Here is an 18914-nt window from a genome sequence, read left to right on the forward strand (position 1 = left end):
TCCCGAGTCCTTAACCTGAACTATCTCCCAAAAGGCCACCTGCCGCCTCAGCTGGTGAGTCAATAAATGGCCGGCCTTCTTCCCTTACTCGTAAAATGTCCGTCTCGCACATCAAAGCTGACTCACTGCCTTCCCCATCGACACCAACTCAAACTCCATCTGAAACGTCTTCCTCTCCACTAACAAGCTCCACCTGGGGCCACAGAGTATTTGTGGCCCACCTCAAGTTTGGAATCCACCGACCTCTGCCTCTCTGTTCAACCAGACTTATTGCTATGACCTTAAACAAAATTATCTCTCCCCTGATGACCAACTTCACTGCTTCCCAGAATGTGGAATGTGAGATCTCCTCGTTCTTATTGAAATCCACATAATTTCTAAAACAGAAGCGATCCTTTCACAAAACCCTGGGCGGGATTCTCCAATCCCGCGGCAGAGTGTCCACACCGTCGTAAACTCCGTCGCGTTTAATGACGGCGTGAACCGGCCGCACCCACATCTAATTCTGGAGCGGTTCGCACCGCTCCAGTTGCAGATCCCGGCGTGAATTGTGCGCCGCGGGATATGCGCAGTTGCGCCGGCGCCAACGCGCACATATGCAGGGGCCTCCTTCAATGCGCCGGCCCCGACGCAACATGGCGCAGGGCTCCAGGGGCCGGCACGTAGGAAAGGAGGCCCTCAGCCACAGAGGCCGGCCCGCCGATCGGTGGGGTCCCGATCGTGGGCCAGGCAACATCGGAGGCCCCCCCCAATTGTGGGCCAGGCAACATCGGAGGCCCCCCCGCCCCCCACCACAGGCCACCACCTGACCCTTGCACGCCGAGGACCCGCCGGCCCAGAGCAGGTTAGAACGCCGCCGGCGGGACTCAGCTCTTTTCCAACGGCCGCTCGTCCCAAGTGGGCCGGAAAATCGGCTGGCCGCGTAGAGCGGCCCGCGACCAGCGCTGCGCCAACCACGCCGGCGCCAATGCGTGCCGGCGTCGGGGCGGTGTGGCCCGTTCACAGGAATTCTCTGGCCCGGCGCAGGGCTGGGAGAATCCCACATCCCTTGTCTGCGAGCAACGCCATATCCAACCTCCACGGGGCTGCTGGGTGCAGCCCGCCTTCAACCACATATCCACGTAGTGCAGGGTGTGATCTGATATTACAATTGCTGAGTACCCACCCCCACAACCCTGGGGAGTAACGACTTCCCCACCACAAAGAAGTCAATACGGAAGTAGACCCTTTGCACATGCGTAAACCAGCAACAGGGTAAATCGCTGGCTTTGAAAGCAGGCCAAGGCAGGCCAGCAGCACGGTTCAATTCCCGTAACTTCATTTGAAGCCTACTTGTGACAATAAGCGATTTTCATTTCATTTCATTCCATTTCAACTCCACCCAACCCTTTGGACACTAAGGGCAATTTAGCATAGCCAATCCACCTAACCTGCACATCTTTGGACTGTGGGAAGAAACCAGAGCACCCAGAGGAAATCCACGCAGACCGGGGGAACATACACACTCCGCACTTGACCCAAGCCGGGAATCAAACCTGGGACCCTGGAGCTGTTAAGCGACATAGCCAGGAGTATCTCCACTGCTTTCCACCCTCCAGACTGAAGAGACTCGGGACCTGCCAGGGTGATGAAGAGGAGCAAGCAGATTTGTTATTTTAACCCTTCCCATGTGGGGCCGGGAGGAGTAGAAACGTTCCACAAAGAATAGTGCTAAAGTTAAAATAGACCAGCTCTCAAAGTTTTTCCAGCAGGGAGCCTACTGGTAGGAATATTCCTGTTGTCCGTCAAACAACAAGAAGTTAGATCAAGAAAGGAGAGAAGAGACTGCATTTAATAACATTTACAACTGACCATCACCTAATTTCTTCAAAAACATTGATTGTTTTTATCATGGATGTGTTTTTCTGTTTCCTCAGCCTGCCATGACCGGCCCACCCAGGTAAGCAATGCTTCAAATCTACTTCTTCACTCGGCCAACTTTCTGTCCCTTCTGTGTCTGAGCACTGATTTATTGATTGATTTGATTGATTGATTTGATTTATTGTCACGTGTACCGAGGTTTTAATTTTAAAATTGTAGCCTTTTATCCTGGTTTCCTCGAGGATGTTGTTTCTCTTTATCTTCCTGAAGTGAAAATATTTTCAGGACTCCAGGGAAAAGGGTGGACAAGTGGGATTAGCTGATTTGCTCTTGCAAAAAGCCAGCATAAGCATGTTGGACCAAATGGCTTCCATTTGTGCCATAACCATTCTATGATTTTTATGAGTACTTTGATCAAAACGTCAATCTGTACTAAAGCATAATTTATGCATGTTGTCTTCATAATTTAACCATATAAATCCTCGTGGAATCTGTGTCGATGAACTCTATGACTGATAATTCAGCTTCTGACATTCACAATCAGTCTCAGGTCCCTCTCCATCACCTCCAGGACTTGAGTATCTCCCTTGCTGTCAATGAACACAGTGCTCAGTGTGTCGTATGACCAGAACATTGTACAGTTGAAACATGACTTCCTCTCACTTATATTTCACTGTCTTGTCCAGATAGTTAGCCATTCTGTTTAGGTACGGAAGGATAAGGGAAATAGGAGCTGGAGTCAGCCATTCTGCCCCTCTAGCCTGCTCCACCATTCAATCAGATCATGGCTGATTCTCTACCCCCGCACCATTTTCCTGCACCTTCACTATATCACATAATATATTGTTACGACACCTTGGGGTGTCAATCCATTCCAATCAATCAATTACGCAATCAATTCCAGCCCCACTTGACCCGGTGTCACAACACAATTAACCAATAATGCTTAGAAAATACCCAAAGTCTCTGGTCTATGGCTGCCCAATAACTACAGCCACCATGTTTGTAAATTTAAATACAATTAATTTTATTTTAAAAATAACTATAATTAAATATGCAACAGATACAAGTTTGCTATTATCTAATTTCGGGCTCCCCCTCTTTAACTCACCCCACCCTCTACACACACACACAAACAAACACAGAGGGGAAAGGAGGGGTGTCAAGATAATGATGAAAGTAAAAGGATAAGAATCTTTGTTTCAGATGATTGTCTTCTAGCACATCTCCCTTCAGTTTTAGCTCAATGTTTCTGCTTTCTGTCTGTAATGGTTTTCACTGTAGATTCATCCACTGTAGATTCAGAAATACAGCAGCTATGCAGCTTTTCTGGAGAGAGAGATATGCCAAGAAGTCGGAGTTCTGTGTTTGAAAGTGAGCACAGTGTACTATTTTGTAACTTTTGAGTTCCTCACTTCCTCTGTTGACTTAAAGATATATGTCCATTAAACATCCATGGATCAAAAATTATACGGCAAAATAAAAGAAATGGGAAATGGGAGAATCAACAGGAAGAGCCCTTACAATATTTAACATCTAGAAATGTATCGATCTCTTGTCTTGAGCACAGTCAATCCCCAAGTCTCCATAGCCCCTTGGGGTAGAAAACCCCAAAGATTCACCGCCCTCTGAGTGAAGATATTCCTCCTCCTCCTCAGTCCTAAATGGCCTACCCCTTACTCTGAGACTGTGTCCCCTGGTTCTAAACCCCTCCCCCACCCCGCCCAGCCAGAAGAAGCATCATTTCTGCACCTACCCTGTCAAACCCTTTCGGAATTTTGTAAATTTCAATGAGATCACCTTTAATTCTTCTAAAGCTAGAGAATAGAGGCTAAGTCTCATTAATCCCCCTCATAGAAGGGATCAGTTTGGTCAACCTTTGTTACACTTCCTCTATGAGAAGTATATCCTTCCTTTGGTAAGGAAACAAAATTTGTTCCCAGTACTCTATGTACAGTCTTACCAAGGCTTTTATAAGATTTGATATGATAATTAATAACTGACAGCTAATGGGTGTGCCAGCTACCAAATTTAGTAAATCTCCAAACTCGCAAATGCATCCTTAGTCATTTGAATGTAATTTATGGAGTATTTTTAAAAAAATGTTTTAATTGGGTTTTTGTTATACATATCACAGTATAAATACACACAAGATTTTCAGACTTTTGCAAGGGGGGCACCTGGGTGCTGCCGCTAATGTGATTTACATTTCGGTCGTTTTTTGTTATTTACATGGGTTTAGATCGTTTCTTCTTTTCATTCTTGCTTCCTTTCCTTCTTTCTGCATTCGTTGTGGTCCCCTGTGTTTCCTTTCCCACCTGTGTTCCTCTCCCTTTTCTCCCTCTTGGTTCCCCCGTTGTTGTTCTAAGGGAACACTGTACTGTTGGAGGTTGTCATCATTCAGGTGAGGCACTAAACCACAGCCCATCTTATTTCTCTCTCAGTTGAATATAAAAGATCCCAAGACACTATTTCTTTTTTTTTAATTTTCAAATTAAGGGGCAATTTAGCATGGCCAATTCACCTACCCTGCACATCTTTGGGTTGTGGGGGTGAGACCCACGCAGACACTGGGAGAATGTGCAAAATCCACACGGACAGTGACCCTGGGCCAGGATCGAACCCAGGCCCTCAGTTCCGTGAAGCAGCAGTGTTAACCACTGCACCACCGTGTTGCCCACCTGGAAGCTATTTTAATAAAGAGTGGGAGTGTTAAGATCATCTCACCAATACCACTAAGTGCACATTGACTCCTGAGTCTACTCCATTCAAACAACGACTACCGGGACTTGATGGTCTTTGTTATAAGGAGAGGCTGGATAGACTGGGATTTATTTTCCCTGGAGCGTAGGAGGCTTAGGGGTGATCTTAAAGAGGTCTATAAAATAATGAGGGGCACAGATAAGGTAGAGAGTCAACATCTTTTCCCAAAGGTAGGGGAGTCTAAAACTTAGAGGGCATAGGTTTAAGGTGAGAGGGCAGAGATACAAAAGGGTCCAGAGGGGCAGTGTTTTCACAAAGAAGGTGGTGAGTGTCTGCAAGCCCATTAGAGGCGGGTACAATTTTGTCTTTAAAAAAGCATTTAGACAGTTATATTGGTAAGAAGGGTGCCAAATATAGGCAGTTGGGACTAGCTTAGTGGTAAAAACTGGGCGACATGGACAAGTTGGGCTTCTGTGACACTCTAACTTCAAAAGCTTCTCATTGGCTGCAAAGCACTTTGAAAGGTCCTAAGGCTGTGAAAGGTGCTATATCAATGCAAGTCTTTCTTCAATTGCTTCACAGCTCCAGGGTCCCAGGTTCGATTCCGGCTTGGGTCACTGTCTGTGCGGAGTCTGCACATCCTCCCCGTGTGTGCGTGGGTTTCCTCCTGGTGCTCCGGTTTCCTCCCACAGTCCAAAGATGTGCAGGTTAGGTGGATTGGCCATGATAAATTGCCCTTAGTGTCCAAAATTGCCCTTAGTGTTGGGTGGGGTTACTGGGTTGTGGGGATAGGGTGGAGGTGTTGACCTTGGGTAGGGTGCTCTTTCCAAGAGCCGGTGCAGACTCGATGGGCTGAATGGCCTCCTTCTGCACTGTAAAATCTATGTTAAATTCTATGATTCAAGAGAAAAAGCATGTAAGGTAACGGAGAATTCTATCCATCTATTCTAACACATCTCCTGGCTACATTTGCTAAGTTGTGTAAAGGAAATCCAGCTTCAGCAGTTTTATACTGGTAAAAAAGATTTTGTCCTATGCTAATATTTTTTTCCTTTTATAAGAGCAGACTGCCCAAGCCTGTACTATTTATTCCTTTAATGATGATCATTGGGACTATTCCATGATCTATTATTTCTGAATGAGATGATACTTGAATTTAGAAAACATGATGGTGGAGAATTTCATCCAAATATTTTAAACAATGAAGGATTTACCCAGGATAGCAGAATCAAAGGACCTGTTTAGAAACTTTAGAAGACTCAAGAATTGGGGAAGTTTAGTCCTGAAATATAAAAGTGATATCAGAGTGATCTGAACAGCTGTTTCTTTAGTCGTATATTCCACTTTTTGTCCAAAGGCCATAACTCATGACGGGATCTGCTGGTTCCTCATTTGCTGGTCACCACGAGCTGGGTCGGCGGCCTTTGCAGTGACTCCCTGCATGCTATCCTACAGAAAGGGCATCACTGAATTCAGGCCTCATCATGGGAGTCATTCTCCGACCCCCCGCCGGGTCGGAGAATGGCCGTTGGCCGCCGTGAATCCCGCCCCCGCCCAGCCGAAGTCTCCGGTACAGGAGATTGGGCGGGGGCGGGAATCGGGCCGCGCCGGTTGGCGGGCCCCCCCGCTCAATTCTCTGGCCCCGATGGGCCGAAGTCCCGCCCAGAAACTGCCTGTCCCGCCGGCGTAAATCAAAGCTGGTATTTACCGGCGGGACCAGGCGGCGTGGGCGGGCTCCGGGGTCCTGGCGGGGGCGCGGGGCGATCTGACCCCGGGGGGGTGCCCCCACGGTGGCCTGGCCCGCGATCGGGGCCCACCGATCCGCGGGCGGGCCTGTGCCGTGGGGGCACTCTTTCCCTTCCGCCTCCGCCACGGCCTCCACCATGCCGGTGGCGGAAGAGACTCTCCCCACTGCGCATGCGCGGGAAACTGTCGGCGGCCGCTGACGCTCCCGCGCATGCGCCGCATTTCCGCACCAGCTGGCGGGGCAACAAACGCCATTTCCGCCAACTGGCGGGGCAGCAAACGCCATTTCCGCCAGCTGGCGGGGCGGAAATACATCCGGCGCCGGCCTTGCCCCTCAATGTTGGGGCTCGGCCCCCAAAGATGCAGAACATTCCGCACCTTTGGGCCGGCGCGATGCCCGTCTGATTGGCGCCGTTTTGGGCGCCAGTCGGTGGACATCACGCCGTTGGGGGAGAATTTCGCCCCAGATCTTCATTCATCAACCAAACAGGGGAACAGTGATTTACGGATTGTTTGCTGCACTTATCAGATGAAGCCTATCTCAACATGTCAATTATCAAGCCGACTCAGCTGTCATTCCTGGAACATTCCTGGTCTGTATAACACAAGAAAAGACCTGAACAACCTTCATGGCCTCAGGGAGATCTAAAATTCATGACATTTTCTAACAAAACGTGACAGACCATAAGAAATAGGAATGGGAGGAAGCCATGCAGCCCTTCGACCCTGCTGCGCCATTCTATAAGATCATGACTGATCTAACACTCAATAAGTCCACTTTCCTGCCTTCCCTCCGTAACCCTGAATTCCCCGACTGATTAAAAACCTATCAAACTCAGCCTTGAAAATGTTCAAAGACTCGGCCTCCACAACTTCTGAAGTAAAGAATTCCAAAGATTCACCGCTCTTTGAGACAAGAAATTCTTCCTCAATTCCCTCTTAAATGAACAACCCTCTTATTCTGTGGCTATGTCCTCTGCTCACACACTCACCCATGAGTGGAAACATCCTCCCAATACTTGCCCTATCTAACCCCCTAAGAATCGTATATGTTTCGATCATATTTCCTCTCATTCTTCTGAACTCCAAGGAGTACAGAGATGTTTAATCATTTCTCATATGGCTGTCCCTCCATGCCCTGGATCGTCCTAGTAGACCTCCTCTGTGCTGCCTCCAATGATAACATGGGCGTCATTCTCCGACCCCCCGCCGGGTTGGAGAATTGCCGGGGGCTGCCGTGAATCCCGCCCCCGCCGGTTGCCGAAGTCTCCGGCACTGGAGATTCGGCGGGGGCGGGAATCGCGCCGCGCCGGTTGGCGGGCCCCCCCGCTCGATTCTCCGGCCCGGATGGGCCGAAGTCCCGCCGATAAATTGCCTGTCCCGCTGGCGTGGATTAAACCACCTTTTGAACGGCGGGACAAGGTGGCATGGGCGGGCTCCGGGGTCCTGGGGGGGACGCGGGGTGATCTGGCCCCGGGGGGTGCCCCTACGGTGGCCTGGCCCGCGATCGGGGCCCACCGATCCGCGGGCGGGCCTGTGCCGTGGGGGCACGGTGAAGACCGTGGCGGAGGCGGAAGAGACTCCCTCCACTGCGCATGCATGGGAAACTGTCAGCGGCCGCTGATGCTCCCGTGCATGCGCCGCCCGGGGATGTCATTTCCGCACCGCTGGCGGGGCAACAAAGGCCGTTTCATCCGGCGCTGACCTAGCCCCTCGATGTTGGGGCTCGGCCCCCAAAGATGCGGAGCATTCCGCACCTTTGGGGCGGCGCGATGCCCATCTGATTGGCGCCGTTTTGGGCGCCAGTCGGCGGACATTGCGCCGTTTCGGGAGAATTTCGCCCCATATCTTTCCTTAAATAAGAGTACCAAACCTGTGCACAGGATTCTAATTGTGGCCTCACTTAGATCTTGTACAGTTGCAGCAACTTCCCTTTACTTTTATACTCCCGCCCCCTTTAAATGAAAGCCAGCGTTCCATTTGCTTCCATATTACCTTCTGCACCTGTAAGCTAGCTTCTGGGTTTCATCAACAAGGCCCCCCCAAGTCCCTTTGCACCACATCAAGATCAAGATGTACATCAAGATCCCACAACACCAATCTGATAAATGAACAGTTAATCTGTTTTGAATAAGGGGGTAAATGTTGGCCAGGAAAACAATCTACTCTTCTTCAAGTCATGCTTTGAGATCTTTTGCGCTTACATGAATGGGCAGACAGGTCTTGCCTTAACATCTCAGCCAAAGAACAGCTCTTCTGACAGTGCTGCACCCCTTCAGCGCTGTGAAGTGAAGGCCTAGTTGGGCACTCAAGTCCTTCAGTGAAGTTTGAAGGAATGAGTGGAAGTGTTGCTACTGAGCCAAGCTGACACAGTAATAATTATAATCATCACTGGAAGTTCTCACGTTTATATCCTTCACTTTGCAAAATATTCAGCTGTTTTCTTTCAATATGTGTAGACCTCATTTCGGCAACAGACCCGATCCATCCTGTAGAATGCCAAAACCAGCCATGCCAGTGGACAGAAGTAATTCATCATTGGGACGGAGGCAAACATCTCCAAGGTAAGAGCTGATGGGTCATCTCTTGGTCTTAACAGCGCTGCACGTGTTTGTGTATGGGAGGGTTATGGGAGAGGGGTGGTACAAAATGGACAAGGTCTTAACTAATCGGAGTCATGATGTGACGATGCCGGTGTTGGACTGGGGTGGGCACAGTCAGAAGTCTTACAACACCAGGTTAAAGTCCAACAGGTTTATTTGGAATCACTAGCTTTTGGAGCGCAGCTCCTTCATCAGAAGACTCACCTGATGAAGGAGCTGCGCTCCGAAAGCTAGTGATTCCAAATAAACCTGTTGGACTTTAACCTGGTGTTGTAAGACTTCTTACTAATCGTAGTAGTAGTTGCAGTGGCAATTTCTCAGAAATGATTGGAATTGATTACATACATGAAATTGTACTACCTCTGCGATAAATATGAGCCTATAGTTTTCGGAGTGGGTTGAATGGGAAATCAAAATCTATGCAAATATGCAGTGAGAGTTCGTTGGAACCTTCTCTCTAAAATGGGTGGTAAACCTGACAGCAGGGATCACACCATGGAATAGTTTCTCATTACATGTAAAGCTCTCTGACTCCACAATGCAGTTTTTCCACATCTGTCTAAATGCCAGTGATCTAGTGGATTGATTTCAGTTTGTACACTGGGTATGGGTGACAATGCAATACTGCTGGGTTTGCATTACTTTGGGATACGCGATTGTGAAAAAAACAGTGGCTAGCGATTCACCAGATTGTTTTAGATTACGAACACCCAGTTTGCAATATCACACAGTCATATTTCTCTGCACGAACTTTTACCCTCAACACTATAGTTTCAATGATCTCTTGGCATAGGGCGTTAAGGAGGTTGAAAAATACCAGTGGAGCCATAAAGCTGCACCATAGCACTCCACCACTACAGTTAATTCCATCATACAGCACAATGTACAATATAAACAAACTGTTCAGAAAACTCACATCATTCCTTTGAAATAAATCAGGTATTCAGAATCCAAGGCTTTATAGTGAAAAATAAATCCAGAACTGGTTTAAAAATCCATTAACATTTGGAATAATTTTACACAAACCTGGGGCGTCATTCTCCGACCCCCCAGAGGGCCGGAGAATGGCCGTTGGCCGCCGTGAATCCCGCCCCCGCCGGTTGCCGAAGTCTCCGAAGGGAGAAAAGTCGGCGGGGCGTTAATGTCGCCGCTGACGTCGGAGAATGTCACGGGTCTGTGCAAGGCAGCCGATTTTCGGCCTGCCGATATTCTCCCTTCCGGATGGGCCGAAGTCCCGTCGACGTGATGACCGTTCACGTCGACGTAAATTAAACCTCCTCTTCATCGGTGTGACCCTGTGCTCCAGGTTCACGCCGACCAGCGTGGAGGTGAGTGACGGCCTGGGGGGTTGGCTCTGGGCAGGCGATGGCGTAGCCGCAGTCTGAATGCGTGAGGAGAGGTGTGTCTCGGGTTGTGTGTGTGTGTGTGTGCGGCGGGGGGGGGGGGGGGTGGTTAGAATAGGCTGGGCTCCGGGGGAGTGCCGGGAGGGGGTCCGTGCCGGGAGGGGGATGGGGGGGTCCGTGCCGGGGTGGAGGTTGGGGGGGGTCCGTGCCGGGGAGGGGGATGGGGGGGGGTCCGTGCCGGGGAGGGGGATGGGGGTGTCCGTGCCGGGGTGGGGGATGGGGGGGGGTCCGTGCCGGGGAGGGGGATGGGGGTGTCCGTACCGGGGTGGAGGTTGGGGGGGGGGTCCGTGCCGGGGAGGGGGATGGGGGTGTCCGTTCCGGGGTGGAGGTTGGGGGGGGGGTCCGTGCCGGGGAGGGGTATGGGGGGGTCCGTGCCGGGGTGGAGGTTGGGGGGGGGTGGTCCGTGCCGGGGAGGGGGATGGGGGTGTCCGTGCCGGGGTGGAGGTTGGGGGGGGGGTCCGTGCCGGGAAGGGGGATGGGGGTGTCCGTGCAGGGGTGGAGGTTGGGGGGGGGGTCCGTGCCGGGGAGGGGGATGGGGGTCCGTGCCGGGGTGGAGGTTGGGGGGGGGGTCCGTGCCGGGGGGGGGGGGGGGGTCCCTGCTGTGGAGGGGGATGGGAGGGCAAGTGAGTTGGTCCACCTGGCCAGGCGCCAGCCTCCAACAGTTGGACCCATGCGGTCCATGCCACCTGGCTGGGGGGAGGAGGGGATATGGGCAATGATGACATGTCGTCGTTCCCCTTCCCCCACCAGGCCGTCATGTTTTCAGATCATCCAGCGATGTTGGCCGCCGTGGCGGCAGCCGCTCATGTCTATGTTGCCCTGGATGAGGAGGAGGAGGAGGAGGAGGAGCGTGCCAGAGAGGCGGCGCAGGCTGCTGCAGAGGGGCAGGCGGCAGCCGCCCAGGCTGGAGGGACACCCGACCGACAGGACGAGGATGGGGAGGAGGACGTCGCGGCCCCACGGCAACGGAGGCACCCGAGGGCGCCCCGTGTGTACCGGCCCAGGCAGTCATACCAGGACCTCACGGACCGGGAATGCAGGAGGAGACTCCGGATGTGCCGGGAAACCATGGCACACATCTGCCACCTGCTGGCACACCTGTCACCGCGTGGCACTGGCGGGGGACACCCTCTCCCCGTGTCCGGCAAGGTTACGGTGGCCCTGAACTTTTATGCAACGGGGTCATTCCAGGCACCGAGTGGGGACCTGTCCGGCATATCGCAGACATCGGTGCACCGGTGCATCTGGGCAGTGACAGATGCCCTATATGCCATGGCGCACCACTACATCCGCTTCCCCGTGGACCGGGCCAGCCAAGATGCCCGGGCCGTGGGCTTCTCTGCCGTGGCCAGGTTCCCCATGGTCCAGGGCGCGATCGATGGGATGCACGTCGCCGTGCGGCCACCTGCAGATAACAGATAATACAAATAGGAAGGGGACGTATTTGATGAACGTACAGGTGGTCTGTGACCACTGCATGATGATCCTGCACGTCTGCGCCCGTCACCCAGGTAGTGTACACGACTCATTCGTGTTGTCGCGGTCATCCATCCCCGGCATGTACGAGGGACGCCATCCCCGGCTGAGGGGCTGGTTGCTGGGCGACATGGCTACCCATTGCGATCGTGGCTGATGACGCCTATACGGAGGCCACGCAATGAGGCGGAGAACCGCTACAATGATGCCCATGTAGCAACAAGGGGAGTGATAGAGAGGTGCTTTGGCGTGCTGAAGATGAGTTTCAGGTGCCTGGACCTCTCTGGGGGCGCCCTCCAGTATCGGTCAGATAGGGTCGGCCGCATCATTGTGGTGTGCTGCGTCCTGCACAACATAGCCCAACAGAGGGGCGATGTGCCGCAGGCAGAGAAGGGCGGAGTGGAGGAGCAGCAGGAAGAGGCGCAGTCCTCCCCAGATGAGGGGGATGGGGGTAATGGTCAGGGCAGACGGGGTAGACACAGGCGGGTGGCTGTCCACCGTTACCGGCTGGCCCAGCGGGCACGGGACAGACTGATAGACGCCCGCTTCACTGACTAGATGGGCGTGGGAATCGGGTAGTATGGCCACAGACCGCACACCATGGCAACAGCCGACCACCCACACCCCCCACCCATCCACCCACCCAGCACCCTCACCCCCCTCCCCAACCCCACCCACCCCACCCGCATGCACACCACCCCCCCCCCCATTGCCGATCCACCTGCGGCACAACGGGCCGGGCTCACACAGTTGCGGGTGGACGCGTGTCTATCGCAGGCCATGGAGGGTGATGACAACCCGCCCTGCGGTGAGCTCCTGGCTCTACATCATTGGACTATGTCTGACCCATGGCCACAGTACCACCATCCACCCGGACCATCCCTGCATGCGGCTGTGACACTGCAGCGCACGGTCCCGCCCTCTGCCCAGGGGATGTTGATGGCAGCCCAGGGGGAAGGGGGCAGACTCACCTGGGGCTGAAGTAAGACCACCCCTCACACACACACTTGCGCTCAACGTACATGACACACCCGCACACTTTGGACAGAGCATAAAGGCAGCTTCTGTAGGTGTAACATTGACTTTAATAGCCAAAGGAGTTCATGCACGTGCCCTAGCCCCTAAAACTCATCTGTGCCCTGCAACCGTGCCAACTTACTCAGTGTCTAATTGTTTGGCCTTACGGGCCCTTTGACTACGTCTACGTGGTTCCCCAGACGGTACAGTAGAACTGGAGGTGGACTCCTGTGATTCCTGCCCTCTGACACTGGATCCCTTTGGCGGCAGTTTCCTGGGGCGTCCTGGCCTACATGGGCCAGGCTGCGGCTCGGACGACTGGGATGGCGAGCTGCCAGCCTGTCCTGCCCGTTGCCCACCCGATGCACCTGGGACGGAAGGGGGGGAGTCCGAGGTGTCGCGGTGTACCGGGACCTCCCCTACAGAGGGAGCCGGGACGGACCACACCACCTCCTCCTCCCCCGGGGTGCCTGATGGCCCCCAGGCCTCTACATGGGTGGGGGATGCGAACGGACTGGCCATCCGACGCCCCCCTGACATCTGGCGCTGCCAGTCCTGGGGGCCCGTGCTGGTATCGACAGGGGTCTGCAGGTTTGCAGCCATGGAGCCCAGGGGGTTGGCAAACCCTGTCTGTGACAGTGCGACGCCGGCTCGCACATGGCCACTGGCGCCGATGCCCTCAGCGATGGCCTGCAGAGACTGGGCCATGGCCTGCTGAGACTGGGCCATGGCCTGCAGAGACTGTGCCATGGCCTGCTGAGACTGGGCTATGGCGTTGAGCGCCTCTGCCATCTGGCGCTGGCACTGGCTCATGGCCTCCTGTGAGAGGGCAGCCATTTCCTGGGCCACAGACGCCGCCTGCACGGAAAGCCCCAGGCCTCGCAAACCGTTCCCCATGTCTGACACCGTCGCACCCATTGCCTCCACCGCGGACGCCACCCGTGCGGTGTCGGCCTGGTTGGCACGCATGACCGGCACCACTCCCAGCTCCTGGACGCAGGTGGACTCCTCCACCTGCGGCCGCAGCCGCCGCAAGCCGCCCGTCACCCTCTTCGCTTGTCTCCGGGTCGGTGGTTGCATCGGATCTGTGTGGGTGTGGTAACTCCAGGAACCCGGGATCCATCTGGGCGGCAGATGTTCGCTTGGGCTGGGCTGCCCTCCGACCGCCCGGCCCCTCTGCTGCTCCTACCTCCACCTGCTGTACCGGGATGGCTGTGTTGTGCGCACCAATGAGTGTACCAGACGCCTCATCACTAAAGTGCCCAACCGAGGTGAGTGTTTCTGCGATGGTGGAGGGTGTTGGTGACGGCAGTGGCGTTGTGTCGTGCTCTTCGTCCCACTCTGAGTCCATGGCACTTTGGGGTGGGGGTTCGTCTCCACCCATCCACTCTGAGTCACTGTCCGGTATTTCGTCTTCCTGGGTAGTGGTGTCCTGGGTAGTGGTGTCCCGGGTAGTGGTGTCCCGGGTAGTGGTGTCCCGGGTAGTGGTGTCCTGGGTAGTGGTGTCCTGGGTAGTGGTGTCCTGGGTAGTGGTGTCCTGGCTCGGATGTGATGGGGGCCTGTGGCTGCCCCCCTCATCGCTGGGTGGTCGCTCCCGCACGTGACGGGGGTGTTGTCTCCCTGTTGCTCCAGGTCTCTCCGTCTCCCATGGTCTCCGAGGGGCATCCTGCGGGCGTCGCATGCCGGAGGGTCCGGGTCTCTCCGTCTCCCGTGGCCTCCGTGGGGCATCCTGCGGGCGTCGCATGCCGGAGGGTCCGGGTCTCTCCGTCTCCCGTGGCCTCCGAGGGCATCCTGCGGGCGGTCTGCATCTGCGGGGATGGGTGCCTGGACGTTTGGTCCTGCGATACACAATGAAGCATGCATGGTTAGACATCAGGCAGTGATCAGGTGATACGGGGGAGGGGGATATAGGGGAGGGGGGATATGGGGACGGGCTGTCGGTGGCTCACTTGCTACTACGCCCCCGACCTCTGCATCAGCAACCTCCCGGTCCTCAGGTCCACCAGCCAGTTCCAGGGCCCTTTCCTCGTGTTCGGTCAGTGGCCTCTCATCAGCGGGGCCTCCTCCAGTCCTCACATGCTCCCTATTGTTGTGTGCGCGCTTCTCCTGTGGGGGGGGGGGGTGGCAGGGGTAAAAGGCAACACTGTTAGGCAGGTATATGAATGCACGCCATCGGTTGCGCGTGCATTGCAGAGGTTAAGGTTAGGGCTGGATTCACTTGGGGATATGGGGGAGGGGGGATATGGGGAGGGGGGATATGGGGGGGATATGGGGGAGGGGGGATATGGGGGAGGGGGATATGGGGAGGGGGGATATGGGGGAGGGGGGATATGGGGGAGGGGAGGATATGGAGGGGGGGATATGGGGGAGGGGGGATATGGGGGAGGGGGGATATGGGGGAGGGGGGATATGGGGGAGGGGGGGATATGGGGGAGGGGGGGATATGGGGGAGGGGGGATATGGGGGAGGGGGGATATGAGGGAGGGGGGATATGGGGGAGGGGGGATAGGGGGGATATGGAGGGGGGATATGGGGGAGGGGGGATATGGGGGAGGGGGGATATGGGGGAGGGGGGATATGGGGGAGGGGGGATATGAGGAAGGGGGGATATGGGGGAGGGGGATATGGGGGAGGGGGGGATATGGGGAGGGGGGATATGGTGAGGGGGGATATGGGGGAGGGGGGTATGGGGGAGGGGGGATATGGGGGAGGGGGGATATGGGGGAGGGGGGGATATGGGGGAGGCTCACCCTGCCTGCTCTGACGAGGTCGTTCACCTTCTTGTGGCACTGGGTGCCTGTCCGTGGTGTCAGGGCCACAGCGGTGACGGCCTCTGCCACTTCCCTCCACAGACGCCGGCTGTGGCGTGGGGCAACTCTGCGGCCGTGCCCGGGATACAGGGCGTCCCTCCTCTGCTCCACCGCGTCCAGGAGCGCCTCAACATCGCGTGACTTGAACCTCGGGGCTGAGCGGCGGCCAGCCATCCAGTCGGGTGTTGCGGTCGGGTGTTCCGGTCGGATGGGGGGGGGCAGCGCGGCCTTATGAGCCGTCACGCCGTGCAGCGCGTATGACGCTGCACGGCGTGAACCACTGCGCAAGCGCGGATCTAGTCACGTCGCTGCTAGCCCATTTCGGGCCGGAGACTATCGACCCATTTTTCCGACGTGACGCAAGTCGGATTTGCGCCGTTTTTTGCGCCGATCGGCGGACTTTCCGCCGATAACGGAGAATTTCGCCCCTGGTTTTCGATAGTATAGTTAAAACAGTGGTTATTCAGAAAAAGGGGATCTTGCTTAGAATTACATAGGATTACCAAAGAGATTTGCAGGGGATATCTACCAGAACAGATCAGAGCTTAAAAACTACAGGTACTGGGGAAGCTGTTCACCTTAAAACAGAAGGTTAAGAGAGATTTACTAGAGGAGCTGAACGCTCTGAAGGGTTTTGAACGAGTAAATGAAGAGAAACGGTGCAGGAGTTTCAGATGATTCCTTTTTTTTTTGCATTACCTATTTTACAGATCCTTGTAAAGGAAACATTTACAGAAAGATGGAAAAGACTAGAGGGAATTGGGTTGATTGGGTGACTCTTTTAAACAATTTCTGTAGGCATAAGTAACCAAAAGGACTTTGTCTCTGATAAGATTTGACAATTCCAAGGGATTTCTGATAATCATTTTTTTTAAAAATGTACTCACCAGGGGCGAGATTCTCCGACCCCCCGCCGGGTCGGAGAATCGCCGGGGGCTGGCGTGAATCCCGCCCCCGCCGGCTGCCGAAGTCTCTGGCACCGGAGATTCAGCGGGGGCGGGAATCGCACCGCGCCGGTTGGCACCTTTGGGGCGGCGCGATGCCGGACTGATTTGTGCTGTTTTTGGCGCCGGTCGGCGGACATCGCGCCGATACCAAAGAATTTTGCCCCTTATTCTTTAGACTCAATTTCAAGGAAAAAATTTAAAAACAATTTCATCTTACCCTATCAGCACACACCGCAATCCCTTTTATCCTTAACATTCCCGTAAATGTAATAATACCATTTGCCTCAGCTACTTTCAATAAGGAGGTCTTGTGGAGGAATGGGTAACACCTCTGAAGCGAAAACCTTGGGATCAAGTCCCACTTCAATGTGGCTAAACAGGTTGAATTTCAATCTGCAACATCCTTCGACACACCAATGACGGGCGGTAAGAGCGGGAAAGTGTCCTGTTCAGCCATGCTTGATATGGATTGGTGCCCCTCTTGCGATAAGCTTCTGGTGACAGGCAGGTGACATGTTCAAGGATAAACCTCGCTATGGAAACAGACAACAGTCTGTCTTGTGCACCACTAGGTGTGGAAAGAGAAACCCCTCCTTTTTATAGTGACCTCTACATGTGCATCATTATTTGAATTTGGAACCCCTATATACCCAATTGGATTTTCTCTCATTTTTATGACCTCTGTCTTTGGAATGTCCCCACCAAAGGAAGTGACATAACAAATGGTGTTCAACTATGTTGCATCATGGAGTGACAGGAGGAAGGATGTGAGTTTAGATTCCCCACAGAATGAGTTCCTGATTTCAGGCTTTAAGGGACTTAATGAGCTGACTCGATTCTCTGTCACACTGGAAGTTGGGCGGTTACACCTAACTATGGTGAATTACCTGGAGCGAGGGTAACAATTTGATCTAAAATGTCCCATCCAGAATTTCAGTCCAGTGTGTCGCAAAGATAGAAATAGATTCAAGTGGCGCTGGAATGTATTTTGGTTCATCTCATTTAATTATGCCTAATTAATAGAAGGTTAACAAACACCTGCATGTTTAATTGATAAATAAGCTAATGTTGGTTTCTGAATTAGCAATTAGGAGAACTTGGCTTTATATTGCAATGATATTCATTGTCATGTACTTTCTTTTTCTAATTTGTTCTTGGAACGTGAGCATTGCTGGCAAGACCAGCATCTATTGGCCATCTGTTATAGTACCGGACCAGTCCCCAACACCTGTTAGGATACCAGACCAGTCCCCAACATCTGTTCGGATACCCAAACAACATTTCTATTTGTAAAACTGTGAGGAAAGGATACTTCACCCCAGGAGTGATGACTCAGACCAATAGATATATATTATGTTAAAACGAACTTTAATTTAAACACAGAATTTACCAAAATAATTACAAAGAAATAGCTTTACAGTTATCAGCTAAACGGGTCTTAAATAAAAGGAAAAACTTGTACTTACGATCTACACCTGCCACTAATTCCAATTAAACAACCCAATACAGTTCAAATGTCACTCAAAAATTTATTTAAATAAATTTAGAGTACCCAATTATTGTTTTTTTCCAATTAAGGGGCAATTTAGGGTGGCCAATCCATCTACCCTGCACATCTTTGGATTGTGGGGGTGAGACCCATGCAAACATGGGGAGAATGTGCAAAATCCATATGGACAATGACCCAGGGCCAGGATCAAACCTGGGTCCTCAGTGCCGTGAGGCAGCAGTGCTAAGCACTCCGCCGCCCTGCCACACCACCTGTATTAAACTAGGTTTTTAATACCATTACTACAACAGAATATCATATATAACAATTTATACATTCATCACACTTCCCTAATTGCCACTGACCTGAATATGGCCTGGTTTGTTAAGCCATTTAAGAGGGCAGTTAAGAGTCGTCCACATAGTGACTAATAAGTTGTAAAATCATAAATCTTGCTTTCGCTGGCTGACTCCACAATGGACCTGAACAGTTACCATTGAACAATAAGGGATTGAATTAAAACCCAGATGCCACAGGTGAAAGATCATGGGCGTCATTCTCCGACCCCCCGCCGGGTTGGAGAATGGCCGTTGGCCGCCGTGAATCCCGCCCCCGCCCCCGCCGAAGTCTCCAGTACCGGAGATCGGGTGGGGGCGGGAATCGGGCCACGCCGGTTGGCGGGACCCCCCGCTGGATTCTCCGGCCCGGATGGGCCGAAGTCCCGCCCAGGAATTGCCAGTCCCGCCGACGTAAATCAAACCTGGTATTTACCGGCGGGACCAGGCGGCGTGGACGGGCTCCGGGGTCCTGGGGGAGGGCGCGGGGCGATCTGACCCCGGGGGGTGCCCCCACGGCGGCCT

At 53.5% G+C, this 18914-nt stretch overlaps 1 protein-coding gene across 1 annotated transcript in view; it reads left to right on the top strand.

Annotated features, from left to right (window-relative positions):
* Positions 1-18914, top strand: part of lcp2a (lymphocyte cytosolic protein 2a) — a 252465-nt gene that overhangs the window by 182092 nt on the left and 51459 nt on the right. The window contains exons 12-13 of the mRNA XM_072511854.1: positions 1917-1939; positions 8769-8873. Of these exons, the coding sequence (XP_072367955.1) occupies positions 1917-1939; positions 8769-8873 (128 nt within the window). The remainder of the gene's footprint in view (positions 1-1916; positions 1940-8768; positions 8874-18914) is intronic.

Source organism: Scyliorhinus torazame, chromosome 7 (genome assembly GCF_047496885.1).
Source record: "Scyliorhinus torazame isolate Kashiwa2021f chromosome 7, sScyTor2.1, whole genome shotgun sequence".
NCBI lineage: Eukaryota > Metazoa > Chordata > Chondrichthyes > Carcharhiniformes > Scyliorhinidae > Scyliorhinus > Scyliorhinus torazame.